This window comes from Diadema antillarum, unplaced genomic scaffold (genome assembly GCF_040938485.1).
Source record: "Diadema antillarum isolate AM-2024a unplaced genomic scaffold, OU_Dant_1.0 scf00000079, whole genome shotgun sequence".
Taxonomy (NCBI): Eukaryota; Metazoa; Echinodermata; class Echinoidea; order Diadematoida; family Diadematidae; genus Diadema; species Diadema antillarum.
In genome coordinates, this window is record NW_027270968.1 from 1063724 (window position 1) to 1088904 (window position 25181).

Consider the following 25181-nt stretch of genomic DNA (forward strand, 5'->3'; position numbering starts at 1 on the left):
TAAAAAAATAAAATCAACTTTGAGAGTATTGGTTGTTTGTGCCTGTCTGTCTGTCTATTTGTTAGCTTATTATGCCTGTTTGTTTGTGTTTGATAAGCTGTTCTCACCAGAGTTGCATCCTTGGAGAAGAAGTTGTCAGGGATGATGATAAGGGGGGCTGAGATGTCACAGTGAATGTCCCATCTCTTCACTTGTGTCTATGGAAAAATCATCATCAGTCAAAGTATACATGGAACATAAAACAAGAAAATGGTATGATACCAAAAAAATGAGAGTGAATATCAACATTTTACTGTCAATAGATACTGATCAAGCCATCCTGAATAATCATATTTTGCTATTAAAGCTTGAAATGATCAAAAAATGATATGCAGAAAATTATTTTTACATACACTTGTATTATAACTAAACAGAAACAAATGTTCAGTTGAGTTCTTATGATTTTGTATTCAGTCTGAGAGAAACATGACTATTCCCTTTAACCACTGTTGGCACATTACTTAATGGCACACACTAAAGGTGATTTTCGAAAGTGGTTGGTATGTGTAATACACGAGTCTGTATGGCGCCTTCACCTGTTGCTCCCCCTCCAGTAGAGAGTCCAAGGTATGAATCAGCTCCTGCTTGGTCTGAGTCTTGAAGTCCTCGTACCGTAGCCGGGCTGCCCGGGTCAGCTGGAGCTCCGAGGGTCTTGAACTGAGGCCCTTGCCCCCCTGGGCCTCTGCCTTGTTGAAGAAGTTGGACACTCTGTCCATCGCTGCGGGGTTGTACACGATGTCCAGCGGCCGGCTGATTATTTCAAGTCTAGTGGGGAAAGGGGTGTGGTGGGCAAACGTACGTTTGTAGGAAGGACAGACATTGAGTATGAACTTTAATGATTACACAATCATAAAATTGTGCGATTATACTGGTATATAATTCCTATGAAATAACTATAAAGTCTTTTTTTCTTATGTTTACTGATCAAACCACTGTGGCAAAGATGTCATTTCAACCCACTATGTTTGTAAGTGAAAGTATTGCATTAGTTTGCCTACATTTGTATCAAATATGTCACCGATAATATGAGGTGTAACTACAACATCAGTCAGCTGGAGATTAATCCTTCATCATCTACTGGACTTCAACGAGGAATGTTCGCGTGCATTTTAATTTCGTGAATTTCGCGAGCACTAAGATTCGCGAAATTAAAATGCACACGAAAGTTCTTTTCTGCACTATATGCACTGAATGCCAGTGGTAGTCCGCGAAAATTTCATGCCGCAAAAAAGGCTGTCGGCTCCAATTCGCGAAAAATTCATGCCGCGAATATATCATGTGTTACAGTATCCTTTGGCCTTGTGAATGTTAGTTGGTGTCGGTAGACTCAACATTCATGGGACAACATTTTTTCGAGAGACTGCTGTAAGTTGTGAGTGGACCAACCTGCAGTCTGCATTAGAGTGGGGCGGGTTGGCTTCGTAGGACATCTCGAAGACTGGGAGATCCGGGGTGGGTTGCTTAAGATTACTGGCCGACGTGCTGGTGGAGAGGTAGGATATGTTTGGCGTTGACGGGCGGCCGGTAAGTAGGGAGTACGACTGCCTTGGTGTGAGCACAGTCTCTTCCTGTAAACATGAGTTTTAAAGGATAATAGCAAAAACAAAGTTTTTATAAATGATCACGTTTTGTTATACATATTCCACACTCATAACATCAAGTATAAACACGAAGACAAAGTTAATCTAAAATGGGTATATCACCTTCCATTTTGTCTTCTGCCCAGCCAAATACATATCTATCTTTTTCAAGTTAATGATTGCATGTTTGTTGTATTGTTTTGTTCAGATGTTTGTATCGTGTGACAACTGTTGTGTGAACATTTTAAAGATCACTTTCAATGTAAGCAAGAGTCTCTTTTCCTGTTGTGTTTCTTTTGTAAGATTGAGACAAGACACAATTTGCATAGCAGTTCTTGTTAACAATGAATAATACTGGAAAAAAAAAATATAACAATGATAAGTACCACGGAGCATGTTAAAAAGGTCTTAAGTCAGAAATTCATGAAACTCTGGTGCAATGTAAGGCGGTATTCTTTAATTGAAAGGTGATATGGGTGTTTGGAATATACATTTCCTGACTGGGAATATTTAAGGACAATCCCTTTGACAATCCTTAGCCACTTTCACATTGAACATCTTACCCTCTTCTGCTGAGGAGCAATGAGATTTGGGAAGAGCGATCCCTTTGTCATCACGTCGTGTATGAACAGGGCCCCCAGCTTGGCACTGAACAAGAACGAACTCGTCCGTAGCCTCCACTCAAAGCTCATCTTCACGCTAGCAAATTCTAGTTCAATGATGGTCTCGTTGCTGGTGCTCTCTGTTTCGACAGAAGGGCTGGCCTGGGAGTCCAGACTAGGAGAAGCAGGAGCGGAGGTCTGGGGTGGAGTCTTGCTGCCATGGCAACTGCTACAGAGCTTTATGGAGCCTCCCTGGAGTTTGAAGTTGAGGAGTGCGAAGACGTGGTCTCTCCGCAGGAGGTTATTGTCCGCCATGGGGTCCCCAATCACATCCAAAATTTCTTGTTCCTCTGAAACAATCAAACAAGACTATGTTGTTTTGTTTTGTGTTTAATTAGTGAGCTCTTCTATTATGTGAAGAACTGATCTTCATTTACCATTGCTGTGTAATTTGAGTAAATTATCCAACATGTATTCTAGCTTTAAACCTGTTCTAATGCCATTGTATTCATGAAATCCTTGTATTGCACATGAGTAAATCAACTTTAGTTAATATCATTTGAAATGTTTTGCAAACAATAACTCCAAACTTTAACATTTTGATAAATTACAAACTGCCTTATGTTGTAGGCATATCTTAAAGGAAATTATGCAAAAAAAAAAAAAGCATAGATCAAGCTTTAACTCAGACAAAACTATACCCATCTACAATGTAGAGCACTAAATCATGAATGTTACAAATATAATTTCCCCAGCAAATTAATTTGTGAATCTGTACATGGGTAGATGTCTCACCTTCGTCATCAATGAGAGGGAGCGGGGAGGTAGAACGCCTGCTCCCCACCCCTGAGGACATCTCCGAGGTTACGGACACGTCGTCCACACTGCTCTCAGCACCTTCCGGCCCGCCCTGGGTGGAGGTTGAGGATGACCAGCCCCACCCCCACACCCAGCGCTGGATGATACCCCCCTCCTGGGCCTCTGCTGGCTTCTTGAAGATTTCCTGTAAGAAATTATGTACGAAAAAAGGACAGTAACAATATTAAACATTACCCAATAGAGAATGGTGCTGTCGGCAGACATATACATAAAGTGCCTCAACCTGACTCAGGTAAATTATCATTGCAATATATGGCTCATTAAACACTACATTCCACATTAAAAAAAAAAAAAGAAACATGCAACATTCCTGACAATCCTATCTCTATATTTAATAAGCCAATATAGATGTGTTTATAGTAGGCCTACTAACAGACCTATTGATGAATACGTAGATAGTATAATATTTTGCAATCGCCTAATCATATTATGTTTATGATTGTATATAATCTTTGTTTGAAATGGAAAATAATTTAAATGAATAGATAGAATAGATTTATAAATAGATAGAAAGATAGATACACCATGTGTAGATAGATAGACAGACAGACAGATAAATAGATAGATAGATAGATAGACAGATATATAATAGATAGATAGATGGATAGATGGATAGACAGATATTGTAGATAGATAGATGGATGGATATATAGATAGATAGATAGATGGATGGATAGATAGATAGATAGATGGATGGATAGATAGATAGATAGATGGATGGATAGATAGATAGATGGATGGATAGATAGATAGATAGATAGATGGATAGATAGATAGATAGATAGATAGATAGATGGATAGATAAAATAGATAGATAGATAGATGGAGAGATAGATAGATATATAGATAGATGGATGGATAGATAGATATATGGATAGATAGATAGATGGATGGATAGATAGATAGATGGATGGATAGATAGATAGATAGATGGATGGATAGAAAGATAGATGGATGGATAGATAGATGGATGGATACATAGATAGATGGATGGATAGATAGATGGATGGATAGACAGATAGACAGATGGATGGATAGATAGATAGATAGATAGATGGATGGATAGATACATAGATAGATAGATGGATAGATAGATGGATAGATAGATAGATGGATAGATAGATAGATAGATATATGGATGGATGGATAGATTGATGGATAGATAGATAGATGGATAGATAGATAGATAGATAGATAGATGGATGGATGGATAGATCCATGACTGGCAATGATTCATCATGGTCTTCTCAGCATCTTATTACTCTAAATTCAGAGGGTAACCTTTTAAACTGCAATGTAAAAATTCAATGAAATTTAGCAAATAACCATAAGAAATTCAATCTGCAGATTTTGAGTAAATGCCTCACTTCATTCTGGTAATTCAATTCTGTCATCTTTGTGAAGAGATCCAAAGGTTATCTATTAACAGGAACAAAGTTCTACCTCTCCTTGTTTAATCCTCTCCTCAAGCTGACCATAGACCAGACCACGTAGAATCCTAATCTCCTCAAAGGACAGATCCTTCTCCATCTTGGTCATGATGGTCTGATGGGGGGAAAAAGTAAAAAACATAAAATCAAACAACAAAACCCAACATCAACAGAAGACGATTGGTCTAATAGGGGAAAACATATACATAAAACAACAAAAACAAAAGACGACCCAGGAGCAATAGCAAGATGAATGATGGGCGAAAACATAACGAATGTTCTACCTAAAAGGATTTGAAATGCTGGATCAATCCATTTATATCACATATCCGCAAATGTCAGATATTTTTGTTTTTTTATTCTACAACATTGTCTGGAATACAAAATTTCTTCTATCTATTGCACTGAGAGAAGGAATAACATTTTGTATAGTTTGATTCCTAATACATGGCCTCCATGGGAGAAAAAAGAATAATTGCAGAATGTTGTACCCATGGAAGAACATTACACATAGCCCACTATCTCATGATCATGTAGTTCCACATGCAAACTGCTTATTGACTATCCATATAATTCTGTGTTTTGTTCACTGATCTGTACATCCGCCAGTACACTTCCTTCCAAAGTGGCACAGACATCCTGAAAATAGCTGCCAGTGAGTTTTGACTGGAGTGCATAACCCCCGCAATACTTCTTGGTACACAATGGCTGGGCAAGAGAGTGAAAATTTTGTGTATGTACATATTTATCAAGGTCCATTAAAGTTTTCAGCCTTGGTGAAAGACTGGGCCCTCAATACATGTACAAGACATTTCCACATGACACAAAGATGATGCATGTAAAGATATGAATGGGGAAAACAATCCCTTGCACTTTTGACCTTACATGAGGTAGGTCTGGACAGGTTAAGAATCAAGGTATTAGTCAACTTTAAAGTACATGTACCTGCACCATCTCAAGACCATCAATGAGAAGGCTGGCCCAACTCTAATAAATTTGGTAATCCCCACAATAAATTGCATACTTATCACTGATCTCTATAAAAAGTCAGCACACACAAAGCTGACGAATCCCTATGCATGTATACATGTGCACATGTACAGGGTATAGTCGCTGACGGGCACTTCTATTCTAGCAGGTCTGCCTATAGCCTACGGTTTTCAAATGTACACCGGTGGGCCGCATATTAAGATTAATTGAATTGGGCCAACCTTCTTTCCTCACCTTACTGAATCTCTACTGTCTGTACCTTTTAAGATCTAATCTGATAATTTCACTGATTGTATCGTGTTATATCTCCCTATTAAAACAAATCCAATAAACAATGATGTGCTAATCAAGATGAGGTTTAATGTATTACTGAATTCACCTTGAACTGGGTTTGGTCCGTCTTGTTCTCTATGAAGCGAGAGTAGACATCTGTGTACTGCTTGATGAGACCGATCCTTTCCGAGATGAACTTGGGCGATCTCCTCCTCCTTCGATCCTGGATGCCATGGAGCACACTTGTGATGGCAAAGTTCCACCATCTCCTCACACTGTCATCAAACATTAAGAATATTTCATGAAGTGAACATATTTGTATAATTACGCCTACACACATTTTTCACAGATATACCCATGGAGCAAGAAAAAAACAACAACTCTTACATCTTACTCGCTTGACTGTGTATTGTATTTAATAAGTTCGATACACACTCAGAAAAGCTGGGTTACAGCAGTCTAATGAAACTGTGATTGCATAATTGTTTCAGCTCACATCATGAGTTGTGCTTCAATACAAATTGACTACAATCCCATAACTCTGAGGGCTGGTGCAACATGTGGCGGGTGGGGGGGGGGGGGGGGGTGTCTTTTTATTTTGCCAGGCCACAAAACCTTGAAGTGGTAGAAGCATGGATAAGGCCTCTTTTTTTTCTGCTTGGCAGCTGAAAAACCTGAAAGTGGCACCAGAGAGTTGCGCCGAAGGCCTTTTTTTTCCTTTTTATTTTTCCTTTTTTTTTTAATTGTCAGCTGATGAAACCCGGAAGTGGCACCAGAAATATGAACTGCCGCCCCCCCCCCCCCCCCCACTTTTGAAAACATGGGGCTGGCCATGTGAAGGAAGATCCAGATGTTGAAACTATGTGTTGAGTCCAACCCTGTCCTAATACCAACACATACATGTACTCCAAAATGAAGCAGACTCCATGTGGCTCTACCTGGGTAATTAGCAAGAGACAGCATATGGTATGGACCCCGCACATTATGCGACACAAATGACTGACCAATTGACCGGTCTGACCAACTGACCTCTCTTTGTCGCTGCCCCAGCTTTCCGGTCTCCACTTCCGGTAGTGTCGGGCCTTCTCGTTCCTCTCGAACTCCTTGACGAGGAGCGTGATGCCCCGGTACTGGTCCTCCGACAGGGAGAGGGGGATCTTCTGCAGTGTTATGTCGCAGACGAACCTGGGCTTGCTGCGGGACCGCAGCGGGAGCGGGGACCCATTGCGCTGAAGTCTGGCCTCGGCACTCACTGGCTCCAGGATGTACTCATGGTTCTGGAATATTAAAACACAATCAATCAAAATATGAATATACATGTATGCTTATGACTTTTATCATGGCTGCAGCTCTCCTATCATGAGGGAACTTAGAACCAAATTTTACAGAAATATGTATATTTTTCACTTTTGTTTATAGTGCTTTTGGGCCAACATATTGTATCTACGGTAGGAGCATGTACAGAAATAATCATTAGAAAAGCTCTTTTTGATTTGCATTACACTCAATACTCCAAATCATCAACCAATAATCAGTGTTCGATCATTGCAATAAAGGGTGGGGGCGCAAAGGCATCCAGGATGCAAACGTATTCCTAGCTTTTCTCAATTTTCACGTTTTGAATAGTTTCTAAACATGCAGCTCACATCAGCAGATTATATTGTGCATAGACAAGCAGTCATATGAAAATGTTACATGACTTGAATATCACCTGTTTTTTTGTCTTCTGCTTTCTGATATGTAAACACCTACTTCCATTCTCTGTCCTTATATCAGATATACTTTCTCTGCACTTTTCTCATACATATATACATATATCATACCAGGTACATTCCTCCATTTCATGGTGAGACCAATAACACATCTTGGAGGAACAAGGGGAAAATATTCTTGACAATTTTGTATGCAGCCCTCAAGAGTGATAATGACCTTTCTTTTCCTTAAAGGGGATGGCTAGTAACTGATCAATGGGAATCAGTGGGAATGCTGGGGGATGATTGCTCCAATTCTTGTAGGATTCATTTACGAGTACAATTTATGTCTATTGTTGTGCGAAATTATTTGCTTCAGAACGGTCTCATATTCAAGTAATGCGCAGTTTAATGCCCCGTCACTGTACAGGCATGCTAGCCTGGAAACATTAAACTGCACATTACTTGAATATGAGACCATTCTGAAGCAAATCATTTTCATACAACAATAGATATATCATGTACTCTTAAATGAATCCAACAAGTATTGGAACAATAATCCCCAGCATTCCCACTGATTCCCACTGATCAGTTTACAGGGATGCCAGTGGCAAATTGCTCTTGGGCCGGAAAATTTTTTTTGTGAACGAAATTGATGTGCGCGAAGCGCACATCACGAGCGCAAAGCGCGAAGTCCCTTCGGCCAGGGTCCAGGGCCCTTGAGCGGGCCCTGGAAGCTCTGGGGTTCTTAGATGCTCTCTGGTGCAATCTGAGCATTTCTGAGGGCTCTTCTTCCCTCAAATCTAATCCAGAGAAATGAATTTGTAGCAAAAATAAAGAAGTCCTAGTGCCGTAAACTCCGTAGTTTTGCTTCGTTCAGCTGACTCGATCGACTCACCATACTCTCTCAGCGCTGTAGCTATAGCGAGAGCGCAGCATGATCCATGCACCGCACATATAGTACATCGCCTAGAAACACCACACGTTGTTCGATCGCGATCGCACGTGCTGGTATAACGCTTTCCCGACAATAATGTGGTCGTATTCTAGAAAAAAAAAGGAATTTGTAGCAAAAATAAAGAAGTCCTAGTGCCGTAAAATCCGTAGTTTTGCTTCGTTCAACTGACTCAATCGACTCACCACACCGTCTCAGCGCTGTAGCTATAGCGAGAGCGCAGTATGATTCATGCACCGCGACCGCACATACAATCGCATAGAAACACCACACACTGTTCGATCGCTATCATCGTACGTGTTGCATGTCCCAGCTAGCAGCAGCAACATCGCGCTAGTTTTGCATGACAGTCGTTTTGTGATATTCTCATGCCCAAGTATATGCAAAACATACTACGGAAATCGTGAAAGTGAATGTCCCGTAAGTTTAGATGATCATATTTTTTCGTTTTTCTTTCTTTCTTTCTTTGTTTCTTTCTCGTGTTTTCCGGCTTTCCCACACAGACGGAGATAATATCACGAAGCCGGAAATTGGACACCAAAATATGAAAAAGCCGGAATTCCGGCTATTGCCGGAAAACTGGCATCCCTGAGTTTAACTAGCCATCCCCTTTAATATTAACAATTTCATAATTACACATCCTTTTCTAACAAGAAGCCTAGACTGAACTCTGCATACTGTACCTTAATTTGGTTTCCTGTCGTCCTGCACTGGTTCCTTGTCAAAGCATCCTGGAAGAGGGACAAGGGTGTGATGAAGAAAATTTAACAGACACTGAAACTTAAGAAATTATAATAGGATTTGAAAATAGTACATGATAATGTGATTGAGCTGTATAATATAACGCTGATAGCAACAATTTTTTTCTCAGCTATGTTCAGAGCTGAACTCACTTTGGAATGCCACATTTTTGCAGTCACTGAACTCGAGCCTTCATATTTAGTGTATGCACTCAAGCTCAATCCTTCTATAGTGCATGCATTCAAGCTTACATCTTCAGTGCATGCTCCCAACTCACTGAAGCCTAGTTGTCAATTTATGGAACAGACACAGGTAATAGTATAGTGGAAGAGGGAGTGAAATCTTACCCTAAAAGTTGTGTTTTGCTCCTTTGAAAAGAAAGGAGGAAATAACAGTAGTGTGGATATGAACTCCTGAAGGTTCATAATAGGTGACTGGGAATAACAATCATAGGGATGTCACCCTTGTAAAACAACACTGCAGTGTTCTGACAGCTGCAAAAGGTGGTGTTTTTTTTTTGGGGGGGGGGGTAGGGGGAGGGGCAGTGTTTTTACTTTCTTACAAAAGACACATGTACTACTACAATTTGGGAGAAAATACATTTTCCCTGAAATCTACAGCACCTTAGTAGAAAGCAGGACAAAATACTGTAAAAAAGTATAACAGCTGGCATCTCTGAAATCATCAGCCAGGAGAGAAACGGAATGAAACATATTAAAGAAACAGTCAGAGACCTACTGCAAATGTTGAATACACCGTGAAGTTTTTATATTTTTGCTCATTTCGCAAGTCAGGTGCTATTTGCAAATTTAAAGATACATAAAAATATTGACTCTGATCCCAATATGAATATGATGTGCACATATACATTTCTCCATTCAGTACTGTACTCCATATTTAAACTTCTCACCCAGAGGTCACTGAGCTGAACAGGGCCAGAAAATGTTGACCTTTGAAACCTTTCAAGGCCATTAAGGTCAGGGTCAGAGGAGCTTAGACTCATACTGTACTCACCCTGAGGTCACTGAGGTCAAGGTCAGAGACTGGAGCGGAGTCAGTATCCCAGTAGATGGCAAAACTCTCCAACTCAACAAGCTTGAATTTCATGTTGTTTGCATTTTCCCCTCCCAGCAGCTTCTGCTCCTGTATCCAGAACGAAAAATCATGATCCAAAGATTTACTACTATAAAGACCACAACTACTCAAAAGTTTTTTGTTTGTTTGTTTTTTTTTTTTTTTGGGGGGGGAGTGGTTTTTATCAACTTAATTTCAGCATCATTTTTTATTGAGTGCAGACAAAGATAAAGGATGTGAGGGAAAAAAAACTACACGTAGATATGGAAATGTTGGGTTGTACCTGTGCAATACCATTTTGTGTGTGCGCTATGGTAAACTGCACGAAGCAGTGCCATAATCTTATATGAATTGTTTTTGTTTGCACATTTAAATGTATCAATTTTCTTTTTACAAACTGTTCATTGACTACACCGGTAGTTAAAATAAAACATGCACACTGCATTCATCTTTTCCTTTCTGTGACTAGTATAACTTGATCGTTTAGTACCATATACCACCTTGTGGTAATTGAAAGTAAAGTATCTGTCTCAGTTGTCAGATGATGGTAACAGATTCTGATGATAACAATTCTGATATTACCTGTATGATAACAGCTATTGTTTATGAATCTGCCAGCAATCATCATCACCATCACAATGATAATCTTCATCATAGCCATAATAACAGGAATACAAAATTATATTTTTTGCACCAGTAGCAATATTACTATACTTCAAAATGTCCAAAAGGAATACTCCCAACTAATGTTGTGAAATATACACCTTTCTGGACATACATGTATATTAATTATTCCGCATCTATGAAATACTATGCTCTATTGGAAGAAAAGTTTACATATACATGTATGGAGCTAAATGAGATAATGACAACAATATTTAAGATCAAAACCTACGTAGTTCTCATCTGTGCTGACCGCTGACAAACTCTTGATGGTGATACCAAAGGCTAGAGACTCCCCCGGCACGACAGTCGAATCCTCGTAACGAATGTGGACATCTTTGACCTTTAGCTGTGTGTGAGGGAGAGAACCAATTAAAATTATTTAAGGCACTGACACACCCATAATAGACTTGTTTAAAATCCATGCCTCAAAGTAACATGATAAAAGGCACATTTTCCAATTGGACTAGTGACTTGCACTAGAAACAGAACAAATGAGAATACAGTCATGATATTATATCCCGCCACTGATCTTTCTTTTTCATTCTTATTCTTACTTGCATATATCTGTTCATTAATTTGTTATGCTGGACATGTTTTTTTTTTGTCAGTGGTCTGCACATTGCCACATTCTGTGCTACAAAAAGTAAGAACAAACAAACGTGCTGCAACTGGTTAACAAATTGATGTACATAGATGTAAATTAGTTGCAATAATCAGTTGCAATAAAAACAACTCGACAGAAGAATTCCATGAATTTAAATAAGCAAACATGCATCCAATGTCAAACTCTAGGTCATGGAAAATTATGAGGTTAAGTTTGGTCAACACATAAGCATGACATAGTAAAAATTTTTAGTGTCAATTCATCTTGTTCATTCATTCTTCTTCTTCTTTTATTTTTTCTGTGTCTTTTTTACTTTATTCTCCCAGCCACCTCATTCAGGCAAACAGACTTTTCTTTATGAATGACAATAATAACCTGAAATAGTCAAATGATATTATCATCCTCCCATGCTACTGGACATATTTTCACACACAGTCCTGAAATATGTTTGCCCACGATAGGTATCTTTCTCATTGTAGAAGGTTACACAACATCAGTTTTATACATACATACGGTGTAGTATGCCAGTGCCAACTGCACTATGCTCTTGACATTTCAGATGCCGAATACCAGACTTTAAAGGTACAATGTGTTTTCTCTTACTAGAGCACTACACCAAAATTTGTTTACAGCTTGCTAGTGACACATTTCATGTGTCTACCTCCAAAGCAATTTTCTTTCCCAGCAATGGGAAAACTACTGGGTAATACTCTGTGCAAAAGTTCATAAAAAATGAAAAATGTTTTATCATGAAATCTCCTTTAGTAATATATGATGTGTATCCATTCACCTGTCTTTTAATAATTTGAAGATCTATTAGATTCCAAGTTGAGTAGTTTAGTGTGACATATAATATTCAACAGTAGTTTTTTTTTTTTAATTCTATGATTCTAAAATCAAAATAAAAGGAAACTTTTTTTTCCATCACCTCATACACTTCAAATAAGATGTTGCTGGATTAGGATGAGAAGAAGTCCTATTATATACAAATTTGTACAAATAGGCAAACTACACTGTACCCTATATATGTGTACATTCTGGGAACTCGTGTATCTTGTCTGAATCAAAGGTGTTTACAGACTATAGGGCAGCACAGCTATTCTAGTGCAGATTTATATCATAAAAATTAGCTGAATCCCTCCCAATAAAAGATAACTTGACTGATACGGGCATACAGTATCCACTCCAATTACTGGCGCTCATTGGCCAAGAAGAATATGTGCAGATGCGTGAAAATATAACCACAAGATGTCTTTACCCAATACTGCCAAGTCTTGGTACTCCACTTCACGTCAACAATATAAACATACACTTTGACTTTTTATCTGTTCAAGTGATATTTGCTTTACTGTAACAGTTTTAAACTAGGGCAGCATCTATCACCAGACAAGCTGACTGCAAGACATAATTATGGTGGCAATGTGCTTTCAAAATGGCAGCGGCCCTTCACTGCAAACCAAAACTGGATTTGCCGAGAAGAGCACTTGCATTGCAGTTCAAGTGGAAAACATACAAAAAGACAGGAAATAATATCAAAATCTCAGACTTCCATTCATGGTAAACTTATCTACATTCACATACAAAATATGAGGAAATGTATACTATGTACATTCAAATGCTGAGAAAAATTAGAAGGCACTTGAAAAAGAAATTGAAGGGCAAAGGTCATTTTTTGCTTATCAATTTCTCAATGGTAGACAAGAGGACATAAAGTTCATGGCATCAATTATCTAGCATCTATTCACTTTGAAGACACATTATACAAGTGCATCATGTTAAAAGAACCATGGAGGATGAAATACGGTTGTATAGGGCTTGGAAAACACTGTCTACACTGTATGCATTTAATGCCAGTGGCAATTTGGGGAAATTTCATGCCTCAAAAAAGGCTGTCGGCTCCAATTCGCAAAAAATTCATGCCGCGAATATATCATGTTATACAGTATCTATATTTGAAAACAATTTTTTTTTTCACCAAAATGAATAATGGAAGGTTAGGGTTTGATGAACAGACAACAAATTACTTGAGGATTTAGAAGATTAACATTGAGATCATTTAAATCATATTTGCTTTTATCTCCAAACAAAGGTACAACATGATAATCAAACATTTGTACATAAACATCTAACAGAATGGTCTGAAAGTAAGAAACAATGACAAATGTTTTGTATCTTGTGACCCATATCTTAAAAGATAGATCTGTAAGTTATCACAATCAGAGTCTCATCATAGCAGAACACTGCTTTTTTTTTTTTTTATAAAAGAACAGCATCATCAAAGGGAAGATAAACCCCAAGAGCAATGTGGATTGAGTGAAAGCAGCAGCATTAGTAGAACACATCAGTGAAAGTTTGAGGAAAATCGGACAATCGATGCAAAAGTTATGAATTTTTAAAGTTTTGATGTTGGAACCGCTGGATGAGGAGACTACTAGAGGTTATGACGTATGAGTGGACAACAATACCAAGACAATATAAAGAAAATTCTGCAAAAATCAATTTTTCATGAAAATTACAAATTCCATCAACTTGATATTGACATATGTTAAGGGTAGCAATTATTCCCCCTGCTTTCTGAAAGCGGTTTGTCCATTGCTCTTTCATAATTCTAGAAAAGTGAATTTTTGCTGAATTTCCTTTATATTTTCTTTGTATTGTTGTCCACTCATACGTCATATCCTCTAATAGTCTCCTCATCCAGCGGTTCCAACACCAAAACTTTAAAAATTCATAACTTTTGCATCGATTGTCCGATTTTCCTCAAACTTTCACTGATGTGTTCTACTAATATTGCTGCTTTCACTCAATCCACATTGTTCTTTGGGTTTACCTTCCCTTTAAATTATCCCGACTACAAAGCTTTCTAAAGAATGTCTCCTATTTCATTTTTGAACAATCTACCATGAACTCAGTATAAAAGGAACAAAGCCACCTGATAAACAGTTGTTAAAGATGAATGACAATGATATCATGGCTTACTTGAGCACATACCAGATCAGGCAGTTGAAAAAAAAATAGCTTTAAATGCAAGTATGACACCAATGTACACGATATGCTTCAAAAAACCTTCAAAAAATATTGATTTTGAAATGACTCAAAGGCTTTGGAAGAGTGAAACACAAAAGTGTGAATTTCGCAAACAAATGTCTGCATTTTTTCCCAATAAAATTACCTTATTTTGCAAGTTTCACAAAAAGATCTGTAACTTCAGAAGAGATATATGGTTGGCTTTACAATTTACAATGTACATGTACGGGTCAATGGTAATAACCTACACATATATTTGTTGACATTTTAACCAAGTATGAATTTCCTACCAACATCACCAACCTGGATCTGGAATTACCGACCAATAATATTGAGCACTGGTATACTTGTACATATATTTCTCCCTTCAATACCTATATTAATCTACCAGTGACACTGTACATGTATGTGTACAGCTGTATGTTTTTCTCTGTGTGTGTACCTGGTAAAATATGTATTGGTCATGCTCAACACAACTTTTTCACAAAATTGCAGAAGACACAGGGATAGAATTTTCAGCATTTTGTCTACAAAGTAGATCTCAATTATTATTGCAGGTACTGCTACCTGCATGCAGAAGTTACTATTTAAAGGCTCTAAAATTATTTATTGACAGGTCTATGGTCTTGGACAAGAATATGCTGGTAGGGTAAAACTGCGTTTCAGTCACGCTGCATGCCTGTACTATGACCAAGGATTTCACGAAACAATGCAATTTTAAACATAACCTGCACAAATGATTATTTGACCTTATAATTCGTAATCGCTCCATAACAAAGAGGTATGGTGCAAAAATTCCATTGCCAACAGAGAACCTTTTCCTGATATCACTTTTCTTAATGGGTGCATCTTTTCAAATGTACAAGAGTTTGAGGCTGTGTCAATTATTGCAAAAGTTGAACCACCAATAATTTCACGCAGTTGGTGGGTGATGGTTTCGAAAGAGTGATGATGTGCACTAGGGTTGTTTTGCATCAGCAGTCAGAAATTGATGTGTCTTTAGGAATAATAGCCTAACAGTACATTTAGCTTAACCTTGCGGGCAATAGGATATTTTTACATTTGTCTTATTTCAAATATATAGAATTTATAAAGCACTTTCAGAAAATAGAAACAATTAAATGAAAGAGTCCATCCATTTTGACCACTGACTATCAGATGATATTGACAAATCGTGACACACTGCCTGACACATATAAAGTTTTCAATTAGAAATCATACTATTAGGTGTGAAATTATGACTTAAATTTTATGAACAATCATAGATAATGTACACAATAGACTACAATACAAATTATGCAACTATATGCAAGTGCACATGGATATTTTCACCAACATTTGACTAAATGGATGAACCCATTCTTACACATGTATTTTCAAAACAGTTTGGAAAGCAGACAGCTGTGTAAGTCAAGAATGCTTCATAAACTCAATCATACGTATTACAGCATGAGAAGATGCCAGCATAGAATATTTCATCACAACAGAACATTCAGATCAAAAGAGGTTACATGTAGTAGTTCAGTATTACAATGTATACAAAAGTAAACAAAACACTATTTCCTGACAAGATTCAACATGCATCGCTAATTTTTATTTTGTGTGTGTGTGTGTGTGTGTGTGTGTGTGTGTAGACTTCATTTGCAAACTTCTAACTCTAGCCCCCAGGCTACATGGTGGGGTTATGCAGCTGCTCTTTATGTATTCTGATGATATATAATTGCCCCTCTGGCTAGTAGACACTTAAAGACAAGACAAGAGAGAGCAGGGCCGGCGGAACCAAGGGGGCTCCTCCCCATTTTTTTGGCACAACACAGGAATACATAGGGTGTAACCATTTGAGCGCCCCCCCCCCCCCCCACACACACACACACACGTACACACACTTAAGCTTTTGCTGATTGCCAGTTGTACCAGAGTGATTTTTTTTTTGGTTTTGATTTTTGTTTTTTGATAAGGCCCTTACTTTACCTTGTCAGCTGATGAAACCTGGAAGTGGCACCAGAAATATCCCCCCCCCCATCACTCTTGAAAATGTGACACCGGTCGTGGAGAGAGAGAAAGTTCATCACTAACCTGCAGGTTCTCCAGGACATTGTAGAAGACAGATGTTGAGTAGGCATACCACGAATTGGAGTCGTCTCCATCTGTTACTTCCATTTTCCTCTGAAATAACACAAAATATGTGATGTTGTTTCACAATACACACTTTGTTGACATTCTTCAATCAACAGCTCTCCATTTTTTTTTCTCCTTGTCCTACTACATGCCATCTACTAATATTCTACTCATATTACGTACAGAAGTAAATTCATTTCCTTAGAATGATGTAAAAATTCTGTGAATTGGTAGTGACATAAAACAGATGCAATGATATCTAGCATCTACTTGACACAGCACAATAAACACAGGAAGTCATGACTGAAAAATGCCATGCACTTTAACATCTTTTATAAAAAAAAATTACTCTGTTACTGTTGTTCTAACATAAAAATCATCATCACCATTCATAATCATAATTACCATATTTTTACATTTAAGCAGTAGTCAAAAAAGCAGTATCATCAATGAAGTTCTGACGTACAGGTACTATAAAAAGTGGAAATTTTTGTGCATTTTGCGCAACCAGAAGCTAGCGCGAAAATAAAGCACGCAAATATTTTTGTTTGCCCTAAGTATGCTCTAGTTGTTGATGTCTTGATTCTGCAGAATTAAAAACATGTGGAACTCTTCTATACCCAGCAGAGCGCAAAAAATTAGTCGCGCGAAAATATCCACTTTTACAGTACTAAGTTGTATCATTCTTATCATTATGAACCTTACTACCAATGTACTGGTACATATTTGCATCGTTACCACTTCATTATTCCTTTTTGCAATGTAAGCAAAATGTCAGTTCCGTTTTATTTTTGGTAAAACTACTTGTATACCTCTGACAAATGAAGAATGATCACATTGACCTCCTCACACAATGCACATACACCGTCAAATCTGCTGCTTAGATTAGCACACTTTTTTTTCTCACCTTCCATTGCGACTCCACCGCATCTAGTTGCTGCTGTTTCCTCTCCTGCTCTTGCTCCTCCTCCTTCTCATCGTACCTGGACCTCAAGGCGGGGCCGGCCACCAGGTACAGGTTCTCGATGGAGATGATCCATGGCTCCGTCTTCAGGTGCCTCACGGGAATCTGCAGGCGGATCTTCCCGATGAAGCCTGTCACCAGATCGTTCCAAGACACGTGAATGAATCATTCCCAATTTCCCCCAACAGTACGCAGGGGAACCTTGTTAACCCGTTGAGGACGGACTGAATTTGCTACAACACACATTTCACATAAACACATGCCGGAGACCGATTAAATGGGGAACTACAAACCAGATCCGTATCAGGGCAATTATCCCCCAAGGGCAATTACCCCCCCCCCCCCCCCCCCCCCCAGCTAAATACTGGTTAGTGGTAAGGTTAGAGTAAAGATTAGGGTTAGGGTTAGGTTTGGGGTTTCGGAGAATGGGTTAGGGTAAGGATTGGGTCAAGGATTAGGATTAGGACCAGGGGAAAGGTCTGGGATAATTGCCCAGGGGGTAATTGCCCTAGACCCACCATGACAATTACCTTGTTATATCAGGTTTTTCACTATACCAGGGTACAAAAACAAAAAATAGACAGAGTATGAACCTGTAAAATCCCCTAGTTAATAGGGCTTTGTTTTATATAGAAAGACTTCTTTTAGGACAAGATTCCACTGTTACAGCCATTGCTCAATGGAATCTGTCGGCTCCTGTTTAAAATCTGGACTTGAGAAACAAGAATTTTTCCAGATGGCGACACATACAAATTGTATCGCAATCATACCATGATTACAACTAACATTTTATCATTTCACCTTAATCCAAAGGGACTACAATACTTGCAGAAGGTTAAAGGTCATGTTTGTCTTTAAAATAGGCCTATTTTTGTAGGATTTCCTAATTGTGTGCAGACTTTATGAATTTCATAAATTCCACTGAATTGAAATTGTCAAACATGATAGGAAATGAAGTAAAATGCCAAGTAGCTAATTAAATGAGGAAAACATTATCAAATCTGCAGCAAACTTCCTTCAGGACTTGATTTGGATGAAGAAAACAAATTTTTAGTTTCTTTGAATGACCTCCTTATAACATCATTTTGCAATGAAAAAGAAAATGAACTACCAAAGATATGGTGAATCAGAAAAATTATACTTTCAATCATGTGAGCACTACTCACCTGCTTTGACCTCCACTGGGAGATCTAAGTGCTTCAAGGCATCCTTTCTAAGTGGGAGATTTTCTAATTCAACAGCACCTGAGGAAAAGAGATGACAATCATCGAAATCAATGCAGTGAACGATCATCTGCAAACCAGAACTTGAAGTCACTGAATAAAACATATTATAGTAAAGGTACAAGACAATGCTGCTTCAGGAAATCAATTTCAGTTGTTACGTTGTTTCTATTTTACACATTTGTGGTTCTCTTATACCCAAGCCCATAAGAAATTGTTTACAAACACCATGTTTATGACTAACATGTGCATTAGAAACACTAAATGATATTCTCATACTACAGCTGTACATAAAAGCTCTGAACGAACTTCGTACACTTTAACATACCATTTGCCTGTCCTTATCATTTCAGTTTCATGTGCAGTCTGTAAACAGTGAAAAGTGGTCTTGATGTATATGTAACTTATGGAAAACAGACACTAATGTAAATTCTTTGACCCCTTGAAGACTAGTCCCAATTAGCGTATGCTTGGGTCACAGGTGTTTTTGGGAAGTGCATGTTAGAGTAAAATATGCTTCTTCTCATCACGTTTATGAGTGAAACATATAAGGTACAGTTTTGCTCTCTGGCTCTTTCTTGTCTACTGCACTAAATGGATTGGAAATGGAACTTGGCGAGAGAAACAGCCTGTTTCTTGGAATGGAAGACGTGGAGTCAACCTTACCGCTTAAGAGTCCAATGGATAGCTGGTCGGTGTTGAGGTTTTCCACATATTCTCCCAGATACGTGTTGAGGACCCATGCAGCTAGTCTTTCTAACATTGCTGCTGGATTACAAATATTCGCTGTCAGTCAGACACTTTGCCTTCATATGCAGGCATTTTCAGCAACTCTGGTATAAACTGCAGTGCATATATTGAAAAAAAAAAGAATATAGTGAAAGCAATTCTTGATGAATTTTAAACATCAAAACAATTTCTAACCAAGACATATTGTAACAATAACTAAGACTAGATCAATCTGAAAAAATACTGACATCAAATTGGCCTCCCTTGAGATGTACCATGTTTTAATAAGTACTGTATAAAACAACATATTCATGCCAGTGAATGACATCAAATGACAAGTTCACCTTCATAGACATGTGGGTCGAGTGAATGCAGCAATATTAATAGAACACATCAATGAGAGTTTGAGGAAAATCTGACAATCCATTCAAAAGTTACGAATTTTTGAAGTTTCTGCTCAGTCACGGCTGGATGAGAAGACTACTATAGCTTGTGATGTCATATGAGTACAACTACATCAAGAAAGTATAAAGAAAAGTCAAGATATCACTTTTCTCACATAATAAAAGAACACTCGACTTCTCTCTAATTCAGAAGTCAGGAGAAATAATATTACCCCTAACATACAAGTCAGTAACATGTCAAAGAAATGTGCACTTTATTCAAAAAGTCAAGTTTTGTGAAATCATCTTTTTATTTTCTATACATTGTTGTACGCATGTGACATCATACACTGTACTTGTAGTAGTCTTCTCCTCCAGCAGTAATTGCACAGATCGTACTTTAAAAATTCATAATTACTTTTGAACGGATTGTCGGATTTTCCCCAAACTTTCACTGATGTGTTCTACTAATATTGTTGCCTTCACTCAATCCACATGTACTAAATAATTATGAAGGTAAACTTGTCCTTTAAATACAACAAGAACAGCAAATAGTAAATACAAAGAGACACAAACCATGGAGCACGGACAAGATCTTAATGTTGTTCTCTGAGAGTATATTGGGATCACCTCCCATACTGTACATTGCACAAAACAGAGACTATCACAATCTCTGCTGGTCTGGGCAGTCAATACACTGTGTGTGTGTTTTTTTTCTCTCTCTCTTGAAATTCAGAAAAAGAATTGCAACATATCATTCATATTGTGAGTGCACATCTGCATATGGTACTGCAGTAGTTCTACACATTGATGAAGGCATTGAAGCACTTGCTGGTGATTTGGGGCTCCTCGAGCATAGTTTTTTTTTGTGGCCATTTTACGTACTTGCAGTATTTGTAGACGTTACAATTCTTCACCAATGTACGTGTACTTTGAATACTCAAGGGTATACATGCAATTCACAAAGCCAACGGCAACGCATCGCAAAGTTCAATGAGTGGGATCCTACTGTTTGTACTTCGGGTGGGACTAAGGCTCATTTGCACTTCGTCCTCTATACCCGTGCATCTACAAATGTATGATAGAGTTGAAGATTTCTTACTGTGCGAAATATAACAATATTGAACTTAAAGAAACTTACCGGTAGTGGCTACGGTTTTAAAGCATCGGCAAACGCATGTGTTTCCCGTAGAAATTGCTTGATTTGGCTAAATTATCTCATGACCGAGTCGGGAACATCGACAGCTGAGCAACGGCCGGTGTCATTCACGTCTTGAAAACGGCCTCCAATTTCCATGCAATCGATAATACGCACACGTACACGTAGGTCCCCACACACATACAGTACACTCGTAGTCTTCACCGCACCCCTGTAAACCGGTTCTAAACTGTATAATAATTACATACTTTTATGCAAGTTGTATTTGATAAGTATGTTTATATCTTGTATATATTTGTATTATACATGTATACATGTTAATTCTTATTTGAAAATTTTCTATTTTGTGTATTTTCGATTGACATTGTACTCCCATACCCTATGAGGGTCTTTATAAAGTAATAAATCAAACTTCAAACTTCAAACTCCGAGCAAACTTCAAACCACACAAACTGTGTTCAGGGAGGTGGACTACTTGGGTCATCATCGATGCTTCCCACCGGTGTTAGCGATCAACACATTAAAATGTACAAAAAAAGAAAGAACGAAAATAAAGAAGCCTTGTCAATAGTCCTACTTTGTATTTGTAATGATAAAGATGATGATAATATGATAATATAATGATGATGATAATAATGAAACTAATGATGATGATAACAATAATGGTGATAATGGAAATAATGATAATAGCAATGACAGGCTTAAAATTATAAAGTAATAATGCTGATCATAGTAATTATCATCATCATCATCATCATCATCATCATCAAACAGTGAAATAATATATAATTTGCCAGTCAGTGAACCTTAGTTATGGTATAGTTCACACCATACTAGTAATAAGAAGAAATAAAGTCAGTGCTGGAAATCGTAGGGCCTATAGGCCTACGCGATATATCTACCAGTATTTATAAGTGGTACACATCTGTATAATATACGGCCTACAATACTAGTAGTTTCAAGGTAATATAGATATTGACAGTGATATCAAACTGCATACTGGATTTTTTCAAGAGATACTAGCTATTGTTGGCGCCCACATTATATAAGCATAATATGTTAATTAAAAAATAATAATGTACAGGTCAGAATCGAATTTGTGCGGCCGACGATGATGCTAACTGTAATAATTAAAAGGTTAAGGGGTGTTTATTGTCTTTTATCTATATACTCGGTGCCCAGAATGCTGATCACATATTATGCCATGTGTCAGTCAAACGTAAATATTTTTTTTTCTTTGCATTCATTGCATCATTAAATGACAGGACCTACAATGAAGACAAAAAGTTACCTAGATTTGGAATTGTCAGCACGAAACGGAACAAAACAAAACAAAATACCCCCTCCCGACATAAGGTATTACTCTTATTGATCGAAAAATCGGTCTGTATAACTATCTGGTCGTCGGAACGGGACGCAGAGACTGCACCTGGCTTCACGAAATCCCCTCTAAGAGAGCCGATATAAGGTAGTAAAAAAAAAAGTGGTAAAAGACTCCTCTTTAATCTTAGGCCACAGTACAAATGCCTCGCGTATTGCACACTGTATAAAGCACACGGTCTCAGTTCACTTGCCTGCCATAGCAGGATGGGCATATGGATACACACTAAGAAAAAATGATTCATTCTTGCACCTTTTAAGGGTGCAAAGTGATGTCACACTGGTGGCTCCCTATGGGTGTTATCTTGCACCCTCGAGAAATGGGTGCAAAAGTGGTACCTTGCGCAAGGGTATAACCTTGCAACCTGTGGGTGCACCTTTTCACCGCCAAAGAAGGTGCAACATTGCACCCTTTATTGAGGGTGCGAAGTGGTTCCCTTGGGTGCATATTTCCACCCACACTAAGTGGTGCTAAGTTGCACCCTTTTCTTGAGGGTGCATCTTTCCACCCACACTAATTGGTGCTGAGATGCACCTTTCTTGAGGGTGCGATCTTTCTCCCTTTAATTTTCGGCGCAACTTTGCACCCTCTCTTGCCTCTACTTTTGGTGCAACTTTACACCTTTCGTGAGGGTGCAAAGAAGCACCCTAAGTTCCAAGATTGTAGCCTCTTTTGAGGGTGCGATTTTGTGCCATATATATAGGTATAATGTTGCACCTATGTGGTGCTTATTTGATCCATGACTGCAGCAAAATTGCTTCTTTAAAGGAGCCAGTCAGTGTCACTGTCTACGCCTTTAGAGGCGCAATGTTGCCCAGTATAACCTCAAGTGAACCTTGAGATTACTGGGCAATATTGCGTCTCTAGAGGAACAGGCAGTGACACTGATTGGCTCCTTTAAAGAAGCAATTTTGCAGCAGTTATGGATGAAATAAGCACCACATATTTGCAACATTATACCTATAAGGTAAATATACTTAGCATCACATAACAAGGTACAATTTGGTTACTTAACTACTTTAAACCTTGAATAGTGCGAACTAATGCAAGCCTGTTTGCTCAGTATATCAAACTTATGCTGTTGTTGCACTCTGCAAAGTAAATAAGATTGGTGTAATTTGGATCTTGTGAATCATGAAATGTGTCCGTGGAATTTGTGAGTTTTGAAATGTTAATGTAGAAGTTAACTTATAGTTGTGTTTGAATGACATACTAAAACCAAATATTTACCCAATTACCTTTCCAATGAGGTGAGCACTATCACTATCTATCAAACAAACCCTCTAGGCAAGAGCATACATCTGCATGAAGGAAGAGGTAAAAATATGATATACATTAATTGTCTGGATACGTTTTATTCAAAACGTATTTGAATACGTACTTATTCACATAATCTATAAGAATAAAATATGCTTTTTGCCAGTACACAAAGCCTCAAAAAACAAAAGCATGCTACGTACATTTCTAAAGTATGCACCATATTAAAAAAAAAGAAAATGTAAGAGGATTTAACAAGTTGTTTGTATGCATTTAAACGTATAGGCCTGCATATTTCCATGCGTACAATATTCATGTAACAGTGACGTCATCATGAATCATCAAAAAGATATGTTTCCAGCATAGACATGAATTTATCTAAAATTTAAAACATGTCTTACAATTAGGAGTTTGTTTTATAATGACGATGCCAATTGTCTTAAAGTCCTTATCACGACATGTCTTGGTGTTCACACTTATTCAAATCATGAGATTCTTGGCACTTAGATTACGACTACAATTTATTATGGTTTAGATACTTAACTGACATACGCATACCATATTCAGGTATACGGGCATTTCGATGAAAACATCTAAATACAAGGTATAATTATAATATGAAAATCGAACTTGATACCAGCCCTTATGGGCTACCAGTGGAGACTAGGCAGAATCGCAGTTATCATGGTTATGTATTCAGATTTTGTTTTGGGTGATCAATTCGAGTCCCTCGAGCTGAGATTCCGGAACTGCAATGAGCAAATCATCATAATGACTAACAAAGTGACTGAGAATAATACATGCACCACTTTCTGTTTCGTTGTTCTATACATAGAAAGTTGTTACGTTTTCCAATCCTCTGTAGGCACACAGGGATTTGCAGATCACCTTTGGCTATAACGCCATGGTCGCGTGCAAAATGATTGCAGCTTATCTAACTTGTAGTTTCCGAATAGGGGACTACCGTGCTTATACATATTAATCGGATGATAGACCCCGTCAAAGAGTAAATTGCGGATATCGTATACCATTGTCAAATCCACTTTTTGTTCTGTACACAGTTTCACTGGACTCTTATGAACCACTTAAACATTACCAAATCATGGAGTATAAGAATAATCTTATGTTATTTCCTTGAAACGGCTGCATTTGTATGAGCGGGAACAGTTTGGCATCATACATGACTAAATGCATGTATTATACAGGGTTTCAGGACACTTTGAACCGTGTCCCCCCCCCCTCCCCCCCCCCGCAAAAAACCCCACAAAACAAAACAAAGCAAAACAACAACAACGAGTGAAATGTTGTTTACCCTAGGCCCATTAGTGTATGATCTTTGTCCTTTGAATACATTGCCCATATTTTTCAACGAATAAGCATCTGGATGTAACGTAGGTATATATAAAATGATTTTTT

At 38.0% G+C, this 25181-nt stretch overlaps 1 protein-coding gene and 1 long non-coding RNA gene across 2 annotated transcripts; both read right to left on the reverse strand.

Moving 5' to 3' along the window:
• Window positions 1–500: 500 nt before the first annotated feature.
• On the reverse strand, window positions 501–16713 carry LOC139717645 (intermembrane lipid transfer protein VPS13D-like). Its single transcript, XM_071629152.1, has 11 exons — window positions 16628–16713; window positions 11150–11266; window positions 10195–10323; window positions 9123–9170; window positions 6823–7070; window positions 5900–6068; window positions 4544–4645; window positions 3017–3224; window positions 2183–2571; window positions 1426–1607; window positions 501–804 (listed from the first exon to the last, which is right to left on the reverse strand). The coding sequence occupies exons 1-11, from the start codon at window positions 16709–16711 to the stop codon at window positions 501–503; spliced, it is 1980 nt and encodes a 659-aa protein (XP_071485253.1). The 5' UTR covers window positions 16712–16713.
• Window positions 16714–17582: 869 nt separating this feature from the next.
• On the reverse strand, window positions 17583–19617 carry LOC139717667 (uncharacterized). Its single transcript, XR_011709993.1, has 3 exons — window positions 19523–19617; window positions 18800–18877; window positions 17583–17764 (listed from the first exon to the last, which is right to left on the reverse strand). It is a non-coding gene; the product is annotated as an uncharacterized lncRNA (long non-coding RNA).
• Window positions 19618–25181: the final 5564 nt, after the last annotated feature.

Bases quoted from the DNA above. Each gene is read 5' to 3' on its own strand.
- LOC139717645 (XM_071629152.1), bottom strand. From the start codon at position 16,711: ATGGAAGTAACAGATGGAGACGACTCCAATTCGTGGTATGCCTACTCA. The intron at 11,267-16,627 runs GTTAGTGATGAA...CCTCACACACAG, and splicing joins ATGTCCTGGAGAACCTGCAG to CTAAAGGTCAAAGATGTCCA. The intron at 9,171-10,194 runs GTGAGTACAGTA...TCCCTCTTCCAG, and splicing joins TTGACCTCAGTGACCTCAGG to GATGCTTTGACAAGGAACCA.